The following is a 19362-nucleotide window of genomic DNA, read 5'->3' as shown; positions in this document are numbered from 1 at the left end:
TGCATCCAATAGTTAATCCCCTTGCAGCGTTCCATTACCCTTCATCTGCTAATGGACTGCAGTAGATGCTCACTATGGACTGTGCCGTCAAACAGATGTTCAAGAATCTGTATCCACAGACTGGGATTATTTGTTTTTATACCATATAGTCTTACATGCTACAGTAAAAGAAGCTTTCACTATTCTGAATTTAAGCAAACAGACACAAAAGGTTTATTCAAAAGGTGACTTTATTATTTGTAGGAATAACTTATTATTTCTGCAGTTACCAGTGTACCACATGAGGGATAGAGAAGGAAAAGGAAGTGAACAGTAGAATTAGAAGCACTTCCTGTGCACAATAGAGGGACCTGCCTCATCATACTCCTGCTTGCTGATCCACATCTGTTGGAAGGTAGAGAGAGAAGCCAGGATGGAACCTCCGATCCAGACAGAGTATTTACGCTCAGGTGGAGCAATGATCTGTAGAAGAGAATTAGCCATTAGTTTTGTATAAGCCATCAATTGGTAGCAGGCTGTCCTCCTAAGTACTAATAACATCCCCATAGTAGGCAGATGTACAGTTTAGCAAATTTTACCTTGATCTTCATGGTGCTTGGTGCCAAAGCTGTGATTTCCTTCTGCATACGGTCAGCAATACCTGGGTACATGGTGGTACCACCAGACAGTACATTGTTGGCATACAGGTCCTTACGGATGTCAATATCACACTTCATGATTGAGTTGTAGGTGGTCTCATGGATACCTGCAGATTCCATACCTAGTGTGGAACAAAGGAGAACAGTGTGAGATGAGCCCTCATACCACTGGTATGAACTGTATGTGGTGATGGTCTTCATAACACTGCTATAAAAAAACAAGACTACTTAGGTAGCCCATAAGCAGGTGACTATAATACTGCTCTTACCAATGAAGGATGGCTGGAAGAGGGTCTCTGGGCAACGGAACCTTTCATTTCCAATGGTGATGACCTGACCGTCGGGAAGCTCATAGCTCTTCTCCAGAGATGATGAGGAAGCAGCTGTTGCCATCTCATTCTCAAAGTCCAAAGCTACGTATGCCAGCTTTTCCTTGATGTCGCGCACAATTTCACGTTCAGCTGCATGAAGATAGATTCAGAATCATTACAAACTTAACAAATGCAAACACCTCCTCACTTATCAGGTGCATCGTGCCAAGTGTCCTCTTTGGCGTCCAGGATACAGTAAATAGATTGATGCACTGCATTCTGAAAGCTACTAACCACTGGTAAAAATATGCATGAGCAAGGCATAGCCTTTACTGGTACTATTACTATTGTTTTGGTAAGTTGGCAATCCTCACCAGTTGTGACAAAAGAGTAGCCTCTCTCTGTCAGGATCTTCATGAGGTAGTCAGTGAGGTCACGGCCAGCCAGGTCCAGACGCTGGATAGCATGGGGCAGAGCATAACCTTCATAGATGGGTACGTTGTGTGTGACACCATCTCCAGAGTCCAGAACAATACCTGGAGAGAAATGGTTATACTGTTATGGGCTGCAGACAGTCACGGGCAGTGTTTTATAGGGATAATGTACAAAATGTAGCATTACAGTCTAATCTATGATTTATAATCCTACTATGGTTAATAGTCTTCACTATGATCATGCTTTGATATCATGTGTATGTATATAATATGAAATGTTTGAAGTTCTGGTAAGCTGGAAAACTCACCGGTGGTACGACCGGAGGCATACAGGGACAGCACAGCCTGGATGGCAACATACATTGCTGGTACGTTGAAGGTCTCAAACATAATCTGTGTCATCTTCTCACGGTTAGCTTTGGGGTTCAATGGGGCTTCAGTGAGGAGGGTTGGATGTTCCTCTGGGGCTACACGGAGCTCATTGTAGAAGGTGTGGTGCCAGATCTTCTCCATGTCATCCCAGTTGGTGATGATACCATGTTCAATTGGGTATTTAAGAGTCAGGATACCTCTCTTGCTCTGGGCTTCATCCCCAACGTAGGAATCTTTCTGACCCATACCAACCATGACACCCTACAGTGGGAGAAACAAAGATGTTTGTGAGATGCAAGCATTGGAAAGACTTGGAAGAGTAAACAAAGAATACAGATACTTGAGTGAGAATAGCTCTAGATATATAGTTAACAATATCGGTGGTGGGGCGGGAGAGCGATATAGTGCACACACTGACGGATATCGTTCACTATACTGGTAAGTCACTTCACTGGCTGCACGCATTGTTAATGATATCGACTGTACACACCATGATACGCATGCAAGATAAAGATAATGTCTATATCGTTAAGTACATATCGCCCAGTGTGTACCCACCTTTAGAGCTAAGTAACAGGAGTATAATTCAGGTGTGTCCATGAGATAGAAATGTTAAGCAGAAATTACAGGGGGCCGTAAAGCCACTCTGGGATCAAATGATGAGAGGTGGTGGGAGGAAAAGAACACCTGAGCCATCGTAGATCCATAAATAAATGTAAAAAACCGTAAAAGATGACTAGGTTTTTATTCACATCACGTCCTTATGCATTGTGGTGTAAACTGTATCTATGGACTAAGGACGGGGATATCCAATAATCAGCTAAAAATAAAGTTTTTACATGATTTTTGCAAAATGTGATCGTGTTTTTGTGATCGTGTCACCGAAAAGGTGTAGTTTATCAGAGATTTTGTTTTTCCTGCATGAGGAAGGTGACAAAATCCCAGATAAACTGCGGCTCCTGACAGATTTTCAGGGACAATAGTTTAACCCCAATGATGCAATTACCCGCTGTTAATTACCGCAGATAATTAGAGTAAAATCCTTTGAAAAAATGATGTGCTTTTAGAGCACTTTCAGTTATCAACTGCAAATGAATGACATTGGTTCCAAATCTATCTTAAACTAACCTACAAATCACATCCATATGTAATAAATTGAATATGTTTTTAAACAGACACAATTGTTACGGGAAAAAATATTCTGCTATAATGTGTGTAAATGTGGGCTAGGTGTATGAAGCAGTTATAATGGAGGAGAAGGGGCCCATGCCAACCAATCAGCTGCTCTGTATAATTTTATATTATGCAAATTATAGATGCTATTTCAATGCTAATTGGTTGTCTTGGGCTACTCCCTTATCACTGCCTTCATACATCTACTCCTTTGTGTGTTATGTAGTTGAGGCATCTGGTGCAGTCAGTTGGCTGTGGCTTTGCATACATGTACTGAGGTATGAGGTGTACAGTTACATTAGTAACTGGGTAACAGCCAAAAATAAACCCCAAAGAGGAATACTAAGCATGTTTTCTGCAGCAAGTTGTAGCCTGTACCATTTAGGGAGATATTTATTAAAGTTTGGCGAGAGATAAAGTAGTTACCAATCAGCTTCTGTAATTTTACAGACGCTGGGGTCTATTTACCAAGCCTTAGATGGTGGTAAAGTGGACCGATATAGAGGATACACACGGTGAGATATACACCATTTTTCTATTCGATTTTGCTTATAGAATACAGATCTGTACTACATAGTCAAAATCAAGTGTGAACACTGTAACCAACCAGATCCAGACACAGACCCAGATGGAATAAAATGAAATATCACTGTGTGCATCAAACTACCCTTCAATCCTAACTATCATTTTTCAAACAGCCTGTGGCAGTTAGGAACTGATTGACTGGTACTTTATCTCCGTCCACTATATAGCCATCCAAGCCTTAGTAAATTCTCACTCTAAGTAAGGGAAACGCCAGTTACGAGTGGATTGGTTAGTACTATGGGCCAGATTTTCTAAGCTTCAAAAGTGATAAAATGGAGAGTGATAAACAACCAGCCAATCCGCTCCAGAATGTGTTTGAAAAATGTCAGGAAGGAGCTGATTGGCTGGCTGTTTATCAATTTTCATTTTATCACTTTTGAAGCTTAGAGAATCTGGCCCTATATCTCTTTCCAACTTTGATAAATAACCCTCTTACTATTAAGCCCAGGACACATGGTGCAAATCATTTTCAATTCAATCCTGATTCGATCAGGATTGAATTGCATGGCACAGTGTACACATTTGATTTAGACTATGTAGTACATATCTGTACTATACAGTCTCACCAGTCACAGTCACTTTGATAAATAACCCTCTTACTATTAAGCCCAGAACACACGGTGCAAATCATTTTCAATTCAATCCTGATTCGATCAGGATTGAATTGCATGGCACAGTGTACACATTTGATTTAGACTATATAGTACATATCTGTAACTGCACAGTCACAGTTTTTCTATGCCGCAGGGCCGTACAATCAGATCGAATGTGGCTCAAAACCACGAGATTTTGATTCGATTTTGACTATGTAGTCAAAATCGAATCAAAAGCTTGTCAGAATCACACCGTGTGTTCAGGGCATTAGAATAGAATTTTAAAAAGGCAGAAAATGTAATGTCTGAGGAAAATGAGCCGCAGGTTAATTTTCATTCCCCATCTGTTAAAAGGAACCCACCCATTGTGCAATAGACAATATGTAATAAAATGCAGAGAAAATCCTTGTTTGTATTTTTCTGTAATACTTTGCTGGTTGCTGATATGTGACTTAAATATTTTGTGTAGAACTGCTGCGGTCTTACCTGGTGACGAGGACGCCCCACGATGGAGGGGAAGACAGCACGGGGAGCATCATCTCCTGCAAAGCCAGCTTTCACAAGTCCTGAGCCATTGTCGCACACCAAAGCGGTGGTCTCTTCGTCGTCACACATGGTGCTGTCTGGATAGAGGCTGTGAGGGTAAATGAAAACAGAGAATACAATTATGTGACTACATGTTACAAATTGTCCACTAAATAGTGTTTGTCCTCACACCTGTCCTCTCCTGCTGTCTGACCACCTGTTTTTTTTTTTTTTTTTAAATATATATATATTTATCAGCACAGCTGCTCCTCTGTCTTTTTTTTCCCCTTCTCAGCTGTCTCAGTAGAACTTGTCAAGTTAGTTGTTTGGCAAGTGAGGGGTTCAATAATGCTTGGCAAGGACTTTCTAAGAGGGGAGTTAAATAACATTCCACAGGACTGCAAATAGGGAGGGATAATGTGCTAATATGAGGAGTGGATTTAGATGACCCTAATGGGATTTTAATGACTAGGAATAAGTTTTACCTCAGGAAAAGGGAAATGACCAGTGAAGAAAATAGTTAAGCAACTGTTTCTGAGTTGTCAGGGAGATTTTAAATATGGTTTTTATGTGTGTGTTTAGTGATCTTCTGCAGGAGTGAAGGATTAAAGTTCCAGTCCAGCACTATGCAGGCGAGGCAGATATCTTAAGACTTAATGGAAATTAATAGATATGGCTAGGAAGAAGATAAGTAATTAGTGTTTACCACTCTGGAGCTATGTTAATGACGATATTGGAGCTATCCCTTAGGAGTTGTCAGGGAGGTTTTATTGGGGGTATGAATGGCCAGTAAGGTAATGATTAAGTTATCGCGTGTGGGACTTCCTAAGCAGAGGTTATTAATGCCAAGCTGGACTGCCAAAGAACATACTCCGGAAGTGCCAGGGCACGATTCCTAGTGTGATGTGAGTCTACTGGTAAATTGAAGCAATGCAGGAAATTTTGGTTCTACGTTACATAAAAACTAGGGGATTAATGCTATTCAATGGGGGCGGTTTTGATCTACTATTGATAAAAAAAAAGTTTTATTGGAAAAATTATGGGGTGAATTATTTTTTAAAATAGTAGCTGATTGGCTGGAATGCCATTTATCATATGGAAAGAGTTTTAAAATAGTGAAATGGGCAACTATGCATTTTTAATGTCGCTAAATATTGTTTCTGTGGTCCTCTGGAGTGCCAGGAAGGAAATTTAAACAATGCTGTGCAGTTTTATAAAGAAAGGGTAAACTGATGACTCAAACCATGGAAAAGAGCTAGGCTACGTCTAGGGAAAGACAAGGGTTAAGGGGGACCCTTTGCATGACTGTCAAGGGAAAGGTAAAAGGTATTGTGTGCAGAGCAGGAAAGGTAAGGGTTATGTGGCGGCGTTCAGGACTTACCGTGCTGCAGCAGGGAGGGCGTAGGTGTAGCTGTGAGCTGACAACTGCTCTGCACAGCCATGTATTTATATTGGTGGCCCCTGTAGTAGTGAACAAGGAAACCCCACACTCACTCAATTCCATATTTGGAGAGAAGCCAGGACTTGCCGGCCTTGTGAGGGTCCATGCTGGGGGTCTGAGTACTGACCATATATAGAGGGGTCTCCCTCCCCCTCAGCCTGTATACAGCTCACACTTACACATGGCTATTCCTGGATATAGAACTGGAGATGCTTTACTTAGAAAGTGCTGTGTCTGTATAGCTAGAGAGACCTTAAGATTGATACATTGACAGAACGAGAGACAGGATTATCAGAGAAATAAACAAGAAACATCTTCAGATTCAAACCCATAGACTGACTGATCGCTGTGTTCGATAGAGCGCAGTCCCAAATTATATTTATTGTTTGCGCTGACCTCTATTAACAGTTGTGTTAAACCATGTCTTTGTCCTACTTCATCTATTTAAATGTTTAACGTGTGGAGAACCGTTTACATACCATAACATTTTTACACCATAAAAAAAAAATACTGCAAATCGCTATTAAATCATTCTTGTAAAATGCAATTTATAGTAATGGTCTGAGCTCTCCAGGGATTTGGGTATATATTTGCAAAGATCTCTCTGATAATGCCACATTAGTCTTGCAGCCGTCCCCAGCACACCCCAGCTTCAGCTGCCACACAAGTTGTCATGTTGGTGTGATATGCCATCATATAAGTATAGCAGTGGATATAATCATGTTAAGTTTTTTAATCTGGCTTTTATGGGCTGTGATATTAGTTCTGTTACAGTATTTGTACTATGAGCCTGATTCAGATGTAGTGGCTAATGCAATTGCATCTGCAATTTTTTTTTTTCATTGTGTATGTGCGAAAATATGCTAATACTGCTGCTAACGGGAAAGTATTGAGGCGCTCATTGGTGGCTTTGCAGAGCCAAGATACTGCAATAAACACCTGTGCGATTTGAAAATCATCTTTCATCTTGCAGCCAGAGTCACGGACAGGATCTAGAGCATGACAGAAGGCTTGTGGGTGGCATGTGGCGGGCTACGGCAGTGGACAACCTGCGGCCCACCGCTGTCAAATCAAGGAGTCCGGCGGGCTGCGGCAGCAGACGATCTGCAGCCTGCCACTGTAAATGTAGGTGGCTGGGGGAAGAGGGCCACGGGTGACCATTGACGGGGGAGGGTGCAACAGAACTGCCCGGGCCCTCCCCTCTCTGCCAGAGTGGTGGGGCCTGGGACATTTGTGCCCTCTGCACCCCCCCAGATGGCGGCCCTGGGAATGGTATCGCTATGGTATGCATAATTGTATAATAACTGCTCAAAGCTGTAAATAGCTGCATAATGCATATATCTCAATCACTCCCTATGTTACTAATAATGTCCATGATCCTATAGCACTTATTCTTAACATCAGCCCTCAAGTTTTATCAATATGCCATGTATTGCCACAGCACCTGCTCACCCCCTTTTTCAATGTCAGTACCCACTCTACCATTAGGCAGCTACCTAGGGGCACCAGAATCTGGGGGGCACCCCTGACCAGTAATTTGATGGTAACTCTCCATCCAATGATTTTTCACCTGTTCGCTAATAAGTCAGTGTAGACTGGATTTTATTATGGCCACAGATCTCCACATTCATGTGACCAAGCAGGTATCCACACCTGCATCTGCAAGGGTATGCCCAGCGTTTTTGTGCATGCCAATAAAATGCTGGGCTTTCCCCTGCTACAACCCACTTCCTGCCCTTCCTGGAACGAATGGACCGATGAGTGTCCCCATCGGGACAGGGATGAACTTGGCCCGTTGCGAAGGGCCTGAATCGGCCCCTTGATGGAAATAGCAGGTGTTGAACATTTAAGAACCCCCCCTCCTAGGGTGCCGAAAAACCTTGCACTGGCCTTGGCCAATGTGTAGCTGCAGTGATCCGGGCTAAGTTTTGATCAGGTAGGGCTGAATTTTCTGTGCATGCGCAAAAGTATAGGGTTTAATTTAGACAAACACCCACGCTGGCTTCCTGTCAATCAAAATGCAATTGCATTGAAGCAGAATGCGTACACATAATAATGTGCATATTATTTATTAACAGTTTCTCTTATAGCGCACACATATACTGCAGAGCTTTACAGAGGATATTTGAACATTCACATCAGTCCCTGCCCCAGTGGCGCTAACAATCTATATTCCCTACCACATGTACACGCACACACAGACAATCTAGGGTTAATTAGTTAGCCTACCGGTATATTTTTGGATTGTGGGAGGAAACCGGAGTACCCGAATTAACCAAAATGCACTTTCCTAAGTTAGCAATCCATTAGGCCCATAGTGTGATTGATATAGCTGAGGGGAGCTGCTGCGCATATTAAACCGTAACACCCCCTTGCAATTGGGCCTTTGTGGCTCTTCATGAGTCACACCTCCTGGCAGCAACACAGCAGGTGAGGGCCTACTGGGTATACATAGGAGCCATAGTCTGTGCTGGGTGGGCTGTTATGTAATGTTACATGAGTAATGTTCTGCATGTCTGTAGAAGTGCCATGTATGTGCTTTTCAGATCAATTAGTATCTAATTTGTGCTGTTTGCACCAATTCCTATCTTTTCCATTGTCACTTTGTACAGTAACACTGGATGCTACTGGTGATACTGGATGCTGCCATCGAGGTTGGGGGCACCTGGGTCACTAGAAGAATATACACTCTCTATATCGACTACATGCTTATTAAAGGCGCCCATCCTTGTAGTAATGGGGGTGTGGGAACAAATGCCTAGTAAAGACAATTGATAACCATCACTGAAGTCAGTGCTACTCAAACCCTGGAAGGGATGTGCTAACATCCGTTGCCTGTTTTCACCTCTCTCCGCCAGCTACCGCATCGATACTAATCACATATGCTCTAACATATGCGCTTAGTAAGGCTGCGGGGCATGCTGGGAAGGATGCGTGACAGCGCCGATAGGCTTCTACAGGGTATCACCAGGTTTTGATGGTGATTCCCTCCACAGCGCTGCCCCGATAACGGTATTTTTACTGCATTTTTTGTTACAGCATCCCACCCTCTGTCCTCAAGACATAGTAAAACAGTCCAGATTTTAAAGAGATCCAATTTAATTAGTACCACAGTTCAAGTTTAATGATATCCATATTTGAGTACACATGGTTAAATGAAAATGACTGAGGTCCTCAGTTATTTTCATTTAACCATGTGTACTCAAATATGGATATCATTAAACTTGAACTGTTGCTTTGCCTTACAGATAGACAGCGGGAGATAATACAGTCCATTTTAGCCAGAGGTTCTGGACGCTGCCCAAACTCGGACATAAAGTGGCGATCATTTACATGCCAAGTCTATGCCTTGTAAATGATTGCTGCCTAAAAAAACTTCTGAATTCCTCCAGCATCCTGCTCCGCTGGCAACCTCAAACTAATCTCATCCCGCAAAGAGTTTCAGAAGCATTGCTCAAAGCAGCTTAATACTTGTGTGCAGGTCAGGGGTAAAGTGTGTGTGTGTGTGGGGGGGGGGGGGGGGGGTTCTGGGTGGAACTGAGTTCCAGTACCTGTAATGATGAGGTGAAACTTTGTAACACCGCCACCTTGGTACTGCACAATAATGCTAACAGAATAGCATTCTAGTTCCTAGGGGGTGCCAAAAACCCACAGGGTTTACCTGTCTGCAGTTCTTGATCATAGTTATGTTTTTTATGTGCATGTTTTGATGCTCTAAATCAGGGCTGTCTTAACAGCAGTGTGGGCCCCTGGGCAAAGCAATGCACTGGGGCCCTTACCCATTCTCCCCTCCTAGGGGTGGGGGTGCTATAAGCAGCAGATTTGATGTCCCACGGGTGGCAGGGGGTGCTCTATCTTCCATTCAACATGTAGGACCTGGAGCAGTAACTTCTGCTAATTACTCCTTTACTGCACAGGTGGTGGGAGGGAGAACACTAATGTGTGGAAGGGGGCACTGAGCTGAATGAAGGGTCCCTTGTAAATGACTTCCAGGGAGGTAGGGTGTGTTTTGTATTCAGGGGAGGCAGGGCCGGTTCTAGGGTGTTTGGCGCCCTCCTGCGAAATATAAATTTGCGCCCTCGGTACTTGTGTAGTTTCACGGCGGGGCTCGCTTCACTCGCTGACGCTGCGGGCTCGGTGGCTCGCTACGCTCGCCACGCTAATTAAAATCAACTCCATGCCAACATGGATAGTGGAGGTATGAACTATCCATGTTGGCATGGAGTTAAGTTACTTTTTTTAAAATAGTTTGTGGCGAGCGTAGAACCCGGAAGTAGCATGCTGGCGCCGTGAAACTACACAAGTACCGCGCTCTCAAATAATTTCAGCGCACGCAACAACAAAAGAGCTTCATTTTAAAAGAAACATGGCCACACAATAGTACCCACATATCATATAACACCAGTATCTTATAAGTAATCTTATTTACAATACACCACATATTCACATTATGACACACAGTAGCACCCCTATTACATGTTAGGCTAGTCTCCACAGTAATATACACACCTGTATATCGGGTGAATGAGAGGCACTCAGGGACTTTTCAAGTAGAATAAAGTGCTGTATTTAAAGCATCACATCAGCAAAGACCCTTTGCTGATGTGATGCTTTAAATACAGCACTTTTGAAAAGTCTCTGAGTGCCGCTCATTCACCTGATATACAAGTGTCCATACACAGGAGAGGGCACCAGAGCCATTGTCGACAGGTACAGGAGTGCCGGACTGATCAAAAGTATATACATATATATATATATATATATATATATATATATATATATATACACACGTGTATGAAAATGGAAATAATACCCTTTTTTCTATACAGTATATGTATATGAATATATATATATATATATATCTATAGATATCTCTATAGATATCTCTAACTATATATATATATATATATATATATATATATATATATATATATATATATATATATATATATATATATATAGTGTGTGTGTGTGCCCCATAGCCTTAAACCCTTAAACTAAACTTGTACAGTTTGCCTTACTTGTGATGAAGCAGGCAGACAGGCTGTACACAAGCAGAATAGGAGAGAGAGAGCCTGTAGGTTGCTCTCTCTCTCTCTCTCTCCAAGCAGCACATAGACCTCCGATAGCTCCATTACCTTGAGGGAGGAATCCCACCCTCCTTTTTCCTTGCTGGGCAGCCTGCACGCTCAGCCAGTCACGGAGCTGCAGGCTGCTTCATTAAATCCTATTGGACAGCTGAGCCGTCGCTCAGCTGTCCCGTTCTGCTAGGCAGCGCTGCTGCGCTGGCTGTTAGTGACAGTGACGGAGAGGGGGAGCCGCTCGTTTATGCTCCTGCTTCCTGCACTGTCCATACAGGATGACAGGCGCAGTGCTAGAGCCGCAGCGCACAGCAGCAGGGTCAGCAGTACAGGGAGTGCGCCTATTCAGCGCAGCACCTCCCTGTTTTGCAGGACCTGCTGAGCGGCTAGCGCCGGCCCTGAGGGGAGGGTTGGATAATGGAGTGGGCTTAATATTCGTCATTTTCCGGTGGAAGGGCAGCTTGTTTGACTGCAGATATCGCCATTATCTGGAAATAGATTTCTTGGCCTTCAATAGTATAAAAACCTAGAATCCCAACTTTCAGAAGGTGCTGGGAACTTGGGGATCAGAGATCAGGAGCCAGAGCAATCCATTGACAAAAATATAAAACTGTACACCAGACGTTTGGAGCTGGAGCAGGGACCGGCTGCTGGAAGGCTGATATCTCTGGTTCTGGGCATGATAGAGACAAGCCGCTAGTGTCGGAAAAGGGGAGAGTCCCATCTTTTCGATATACTCTCAGAAAAACTCTAAGTCAGAGAGAACCTGGGAAATATGACTGGGAATTGCAATTAACAGGTCGGATGTGGACTGCTGCTTAGAAGAAGGGTATCCCCAGTTCCCCAGGGCCGATTTTCAAAATTCTGGTATACCTGGAAAAAGGGGATCATCAGCTATCGGTATATGTCCCTTATACACCTGGGGCCCCTGGCAAGTGCCCATTAAGCCCATACGAAAAGACGTCCCTGTTCTAAATTTCTAAAATCCTAAATAGGTTGTCACTGTGTCGCTGAGAAGGAGAGAGTAGTAAGTGAATTGTGAGAAGAGCACTATAACAAGAGGGCCCTGCTCTGAGGAGTTTATAATCTCTTTCTTTCTATGCTTACCTGTGCCATCTCCTTCTTCTCCTCAGTATTATTTTGCAATCAGTGCAATCCAGGTGCAGAACTGTTCTTCTGTCACCTGGGACAATGTCTCAGCTTGCCACTCCTGCCTTCCTTTTTAACACATTCTTATATGCCAACAGACCATTGTGATGCAAATTGTATACCACCAGACCTTGCACCCAACCCTGCCAATAACATAGGAAATTTGTAATAAAAATAGGGTCTAACCTGTAGACCAAGCAGAATTTTATTGTGTCATTGGCCAATATTGGGGAAAAAAACGAATATTATATTACAAGGGACATAACTTACAAAATGTACTGAGCCTGGTAGGCCCCATTGTCTGAGAGCCTGGACTCTTATCCTAAACTCATACATTTTACTTTTGGTATAAGACAACACAGGCATGGTTAGGCAAGCTGTTTGATGAGGCCTATTCTATACTACCCTGGGGCCCCAAACTATCATGAGTAGCTCTGATGTGTATTTATTTATTTACAGTTTCTTATATAGCGCAGCAGATTCCGTTGCGCTTTACAATAGGAGACGGTGATAAAACAAACTGGGTAACCACAGACAGACTTGGAGGTAGGAGGGCCCTGCTGCAAGCTTACAATCTATAGGGATATAGGAGGGAAACACAAAGACAGGCACCAGTAATATTTACAGCAGTCCCACCAAGTTACAAGTCCAGAAGGGAAGCTATATAATAAGTGCCTTAGAGAGTTATGTGTGTGGAAATGAAATATGACAGGCTTGCCTGAAGAGGTGAGTTTTTTGGGAACACTTGAACATTTGGAGGCTAGTGGAGTGTCTTATTGTGCGTGGAAGGGCATTCCATAGGGTGGGAGCAGCCCGATGAAAGTCCTGTACTAGTGAATGGGAGCTGGTGATCCGCGCAGAAGAGAGACGCAGATCTTGTGTAGAGCGTAGTGGTCGAGATGGGAGATATTTTGTGATAAGTAGAGAGATATATGCTGGTGCAGTATGGTTAATAGCTTTATATGCAAGTAGAAGTGTTTTATATTGAATACGGTAAAATATAGGCAACCAATGGAGGGACTGGCAGAGTGGATCAGCAGACGATGAGCATCTTGCTAGGAAGATCAGCCTAGCAGCAGCATTTAAATAGGATTGCAGTGGCGAGAGTCTGTTCTTGGGAAGACCAGTTAGGAGTTGACCAGTTGCAAAAATCCATGCGTGATATAATGAGTGCATGGATAAGAGATTAAGTAGTGTCTTGTTGAGATAGGGTCATATTTTGGATATGTATAGATTGAGAACAGCAGAGGACCTAAGACTGAGCCTTGCAGAACTCCGACTGACAGAGGTAGTAAAGAGGAGGTAGAGTCAGAGAAGCGAACACTGAAAGAGCGACCAGATAGGTAAGATGAGAACCAGGAAAGGGCTGTATCATTAAGACCTAGTGAGTGCAGTGTTTGTATGAGAAGAGTGTGATTAACAGTGTCAAATGCAGCAGAGAGATCTAGAAGAATAATAAGTGAGTACTGGCCTTTAGACTTGGCAGTTACCAGATCATTCACCCCTTTAGTCAGTGCTGTCTCAGTGGAGTGTTGGAAACGAAAGCCTGACTGAGTAATCACTGCATGTTTGAACAGAGATGGAAAAGTACCAGTAGCAAGAGAGAGATTGCAAATTTTAATTAAGGTTGGGATAAGCACAGGAGATAGAGTTTTAATGACTTGTGCAGGTATAGGATCAAGTGGAGAGGTAGTGAAGGGTTCAGGTGGGGAAAAAAAGTCGGTTAGAGGTTGAGGAAGAGGATGCCATTTCATCTCGGATGGGGGAGGGTACAGAAGAGACTTAAAGGTGTTAAAAAGTTGCTTAGGGTTGGTGTCATGAGAAGAGATGAGAGATTGGAAATATGTTTGTTTGGCAGTGTTCAAAGCATTGCAGTGGGAGTGGTAGCTAGTCTTATATGTGAGGAAATCAGTCATATTATGTTTGCACCTGTCCACCTTTCTGCTATACGCAGAAGCTGTCCGCAAGTCCAATCCGGGCAGGTTTTCTTGTCAGGGTCACTACTGCTCATTTAGGCCAAAGCTTTGACAGGTCTCCAACACAGCCTTTCTGGATCCTCTTTATCCATTGGTGACCTTCATTGCCTCCTGGAGCACTTCTCTGAACCGGCTAGGGGTGTACCAGGCATTGAATCTCATTGAGGTAGTCTGCTGACCATCCAATCCAGTGTCACAGCCCCTAGACCCATGTCGAGCAGCCAACTTAAATGACAAGGTTGATCACATGCTTTCAGAGGTTCCATCATTGGCTCCACAGTAGCTAATCTGACCACCTGAATCCCATGCTATCTTGAAGAAGCCACTGATGTTCACCAGCTTTCGCTCTACTGCCCCTCTCAGTGTCTTCTATTTGGGCTTCCGGTTCTAATATCTGCCTTTGTGACTAATCTGATCCTTGGCTTCAGCCTACTTCACCTTCTGCTCCCAACTTTCCCCGAGGCACGTTCTCCCTGGATGTGTCTGCTGTACACCTCCTCAGCTTATTGCCCTATGCTCCCTGTTAATTCTGGACCTGGTCTTGTCCTCTCAACTCTTAACATCCTCGATTTTATTTTATTTTTTTCATTTGAAGTACTCAAGAACAGGATCCTCTTCCTTACGATTATTATTGTACATAACTGCTATGGTCATGTCTGTGATGTCTTTTGCCGAATTCGACTTTAATTGAAATTGCATTCATTTATTTTATTCTGCATTCTTATATGCTGCTATGGGAAATTGACTGAGATGGGAGTCCTATTTCACATGGGATGTTGCTATGGGTAACCAATCAGATACTATCTATTATCTTTTAGAAGGTACTAAATAAATAAGTAGTTTCTGATTGGTTGCCCATAGCAACATCCCTATGTACCTATGTATTGGTTTGCTGATCTGTATTGACTAATGCTTTGGCATTCTGATATGTCTACACACAGGTATAATGCTGGATAAATTGGCTTTTGGAAATCAGACTAAGGGCAGGATGTATCAATATACATCGCCACCCTTCACCGCCCGTCCGCCGCGATTCCAGTGCATATGTACTAGCATATACAGCTGGCATCGCGATGTGGTGACGGAGGCCCCCCGCGATACCTGTAATGTGGTGTGTGGGGGGGTCTCCATCACCTCCCTGCCGCCTCCTGCTCCCCTCACGCCGGCGACAGCTAAGCAGGCTGTCCCCGGCACCACCTCCTCCCCCCTGCAGCCGAAAGGACATCCGGCTGCGTCGCTAGGGGGAGGAAGGTTTTACCTTACAAGGACCTGGACCAGGTAAGCCAGAGGGAGGGGGAGAGGGGGCTCGGCGGGTTTCTTCGGGTGGCGAAAAGAAGCCCATAGGCTTCTATAGGGTATCGCCACCCAAAGGTGGCGATACACTATTATGCGGTAACGGTGCGGCTGGGGTTTTAATACGGGGGTTTTACCGCTTTTTCCCCTGTAACACTCATATAGACTTGTCTTGCCCTACTGGTCAAACCACTCCAGTCTATTTTCACATCTTCACTTTTTGTCCTATGTTAAACTTCTTACATCTTGGGTGGAATTTAATAGGATGAGAGATTCAGAAAGTGAGAGATTTGGTAAGAAATCTCCAGTATTTTTTTTAAAGCGGCAATCATTTACACTGCAAAATCGAACTGGTTTTGCAGTGTAAATGATTGCCGTTTAAAAAAATTTAATTTCACCCCATGTCTTTGGTCATCACAGTCTGCTACACGCACACAGCTCAGTGTATCTATCAGTTAAGAGATACTTCAATCCCAGATATGTTTTAGTGCTGTTGTAACTCGAAGCTCCAGGCAATAGATGAAACAGACCTTCCCAGTGCAGCATGCTTATTGCCTACAACCGTAGAGGTCATGTACAAATTGTGAAATATCTGTTGCGTACAGGGTTGGACTGGCCCACAGGGGAACCCCCAGTAGGCCCCACGGTCTGGGGGCCCATCTCGAAACTGGCATTTGAATTATACATATGTTATTTGTACTGCACAGCAGCAAAGTGTATTTCTACACGGCATTGCTTTTATTAATTTGTTACCGTATCAATCATGTATGCACTAGCAGTATTTACTTATTATTATTTAATAACAGTATTTATCAAGAGGTCCAGCCAGGGCCGGTGCTAGGTTCCTCAGCACCCTAGGCAAATGGTCTGCCTATCCCACATGCGCCCGCCCCCCCTCCCCCTCCCCCTCCCCCTCCCCCTCCTCCTCCTCCTCCATTACCTCGGTGCTCATGCTGGGCACTGTATAGTGGGTGTTGGGGTAACAGCCCTCCAGGTGTCCTGGATCCCTCGGGAACCCCACCAGGCCCTGCATGCTCTCCTTGAGGGAGCTGTCCCCATAGCGGCCACTCTCCATGGTGACCTGCACGTGCTGTTCATCAGAGGCTCTGTGTGGACCAGGGCGGTGAACCATTGCAGCGGACATCTGGAGGAACTGGGACACAGGCGGTAACAGATGTGGCAGCAAAATGACAGGCAAAATGTATATGCGCTAACAGCGCCGGGCGCACATACAGCCAGCCCGGCATCCTCAGCACTTGGAGACTGCAGAGGGCATGGACACCTTCACCCTGGGCCGGTGCAAGGCTTCTCAGCACCCTAGACAAAACTTCAAGCTACTCCCCCCCCCCCCCCCAAAAGGTGGCCAAGTCCCCTGCTTTTCCTCTGCACCCTCCCCTTTGCCACCCACAATAGTACAAGGAAGAGGGGGCAGCAGATTAGGGAAGTACGCCTCAAGGGAAAGTATGGAGGAGAGGTCTTAGATGTTCCACAGCCACCACCTGCATTAGGTACAACAGGAATCCTCATAGACATCCTTGATTTTTTTGATTTGCAGACTTGGTGGCGCCCCCCAGATCCTGGCGCCCTAGGCAGCTGCCTAAAGCTGCCTAGTGGTAGAGCCGGCCCTGCCTTCACCGCCGCTACCAGAATATGCACTGTACTCGTGGGTCAGATGGATGGAAGCTACTGTGCACCCCCTTCCACCTCCTGTGCTGCCCCACACAGATAAATAAGGGGCGCCCTCCAGTGGCCAGCGCCCTAGGCAGCTGCCTAAAGCTGCCTAGTGGTAGCTCCGGCCCTGGGTCCAGCTCATGTACTCCCTAATGCAGTGGTTCCCAACCTGAATTATCCATGGGGATACTATTCAGACCGGTTTGGGGTACTTGAAAATAACATTGGTAATGGCAGAAGAAGTCTCCCATTGCTAAGGAGATGAACCACGTCACGTCAATTGCGGTTCCTTCTGCAGCCTCATTAGCTTCTCCTTGTACTTTTGACTGACCAGCAATCCATTGGGAGCTACCTGCATTGCACCCAGACATCTGTCCCGTGCAGGCACAGGTGGAGGAAGCAGCACCAATAATCCTACAGGTGTTAGCGGGTACCCCAAAGACAGTACAAAGCCAGCGGCCAGTCACAGAGGGACCTGACTCCTGACTTCACACTACTCCTCCTTAACATAAGCTCACATACCGCTCACTTCCACTCCACTCATAACTACTGTGGATATTTCAAACTCAGGAGGAGTGGGTACTCATAAATGAAAAGCCTAATCAAGGGAGAGATAAAAGGTTGGGAACTACTGCTCTAATGGTCAGGGAAACCAGTGTGGTGGCTGGCCACACTCCTAAACATGGGGCACTACCACTGCATTCCCCCCCGGTGGGCCCTCCTTGCCCCAGTCCAACACTGGCTGCGTAGTTCCCTTTGCTAATGCCTAGATATGTACCACAGTAGGCACGTTTGCAGGAGCAATTGGCTGAGCTTCTGTGGTACATTAGTTTGAATAGGTCGGGGATAGGATGGGGCAGCTAAAAGGCATTCCTTGTGTACTGCCTGATTCAAACCTGCAATTTTTGCAGATGGACAAAACCATGCTGCACTGCTGGTGAGGCAGATGTAATGTGCAGGGTAGATTTGGGTGGGGTGAGTTCAAACTGAAATCAATTGCAGTGTAAGAATAAAGCGGGGTACGCCCGGTCGCTGAGCGATTTTGGCTTAAAATTGCTCAGCAATACATTGCTCAGTGTACTGGCAATATCTCTCAGCAATATATTGCTCAGTGTACCGTTTTCATCAGCGACCAGCGGTTTTGGCTACAAATTGCAAGCTATTCTGTCTCATTCTGGTTCTACCTCATTTGGCTAGAAATCACTGGTCGCTGGTGCACAGTGCATTGTGTACCAACGACCAGCGATTTTTAGTCATAATTGGAGGAGCATGCTACCGCGACCAGCGACCATGAAGGGCTGGCCCCGGGAGCACAGCACATGAGATCACTGGCAATATGGTCGCTCAGTGACCATATTGCCAGCAATACAGTATGTGCTGAAATCGCCCTCATGTGTACACAGCTTAAAGCAGCCAGTATTTACCCTGCACAGAAACCAAATAACTCCCCCAAATCTAAAGGTGCGCAAACACTGGCCGATATATCGGCCGTTCGATTAAATGGAAGATATATATCGATGCACCAGCAGCCAGTGTATGCGAGTGCTATATCTGTGAACAGTGTGATTCACAGAACCATCGCGTCGGCTGTACAACACAGCCAATGCCCGATATATAGGTGCATTGTGCTGTGTGCATGGGCGATGTGCCGACTACCTGTACAGCCACGCTGGGAGACGCCAGTGATTGGCAGCTCAGGGGGCGAGTACATGCAAATGTGCTCATCAATTTTTGATGTCAGAGCTGATGGATCTGGTAGTGCTTATGGAGAAACAATCCATCTGTAGACATATCTGCAAACTGACTGATCTGCAGATATACCTATTAGTGTGTACCCAGCTTCTCTCTGCACATGTTACATCTGCCCCACCTGCAATGCAGCATGGTTTTGTCCATCTGCAAAAAGTGCAGCCTTGCTAACAGGTCTGAATCAGACCCTCTGTGTAGATGCATCGTTATGTTCAGTGTTCCATAGCAATGCAGCCGAATTCCCTTTTGTGGAGTACCATTACTGAAACTAGATAAGGGTGAAATGGAGCATTTGTTGTGGTACTCCTTGCTGGAACAAGGGGTGCGCACCGGATTTCTTTTTAAATTAGGACTTGAATTTTACCCCCGCT

At 44.7% G+C, this 19362-nt stretch overlaps 1 protein-coding gene across 1 annotated transcript; it reads right to left on the bottom strand.

The window, feature by feature from the left end:
* Nucleotides 1–230: 230 nt before the first annotated feature.
* Nucleotides 231–6246, bottom strand: LOC146045600 (actin, alpha cardiac muscle 1). The gene is made up of 7 exons (XM_083164575.1): nt 6013–6246; nt 4593–4740; nt 1692–2016; nt 1324–1485; nt 908–1099; nt 579–760; nt 231–462 (listed from the first exon to the last, which is right to left on the bottom strand). The coding sequence occupies exons 2-7, from the start codon at nt 4719–4721 to the stop codon at nt 319–321; spliced, it is 1134 nt and encodes a 377-aa protein (XP_083020701.1). The 5' UTR covers nt 4722–4740; nt 6013–6246; the 3' UTR covers nt 231–318.
* Nucleotides 6247–19362: the final 13116 nt, after the last annotated feature.

Source organism: Crinia signifera, chromosome 11, assembly GCF_055691185.1.
Source record: "Crinia signifera chromosome 11, ASM5569118v1, whole genome shotgun sequence".
NCBI classification, from domain to species: Eukaryota; Metazoa; Chordata; class Amphibia; order Anura; family Myobatrachidae; genus Crinia; species Crinia signifera.
Note: the sequence above shows the minus strand (reverse complement) of the source record. Positions and strands in the feature narration are given on the sequence as shown.

Coding starts and splice junctions, on each gene's coding strand:
- LOC146045600 (XM_083164575.1), bottom strand. CDS start 4,721: ATGTGTGACGACGAAGAGACCACCGCTTTGGTGTGCGACAATGGCTCA. Junction 1,486..1,691: donor TGCCTCCGGTCGTACCACCG/GTGAGTTTTCCA, acceptor ATTTCTCTCCAG/GTATTGTTCTGGACTCTGGA. Junction 761..907: donor CTTCCAGCCATCCTTCATTG/GTAAGAGCAGTA, acceptor GTTCCACACTAG/GTATGGAATCTGCAGGTATC.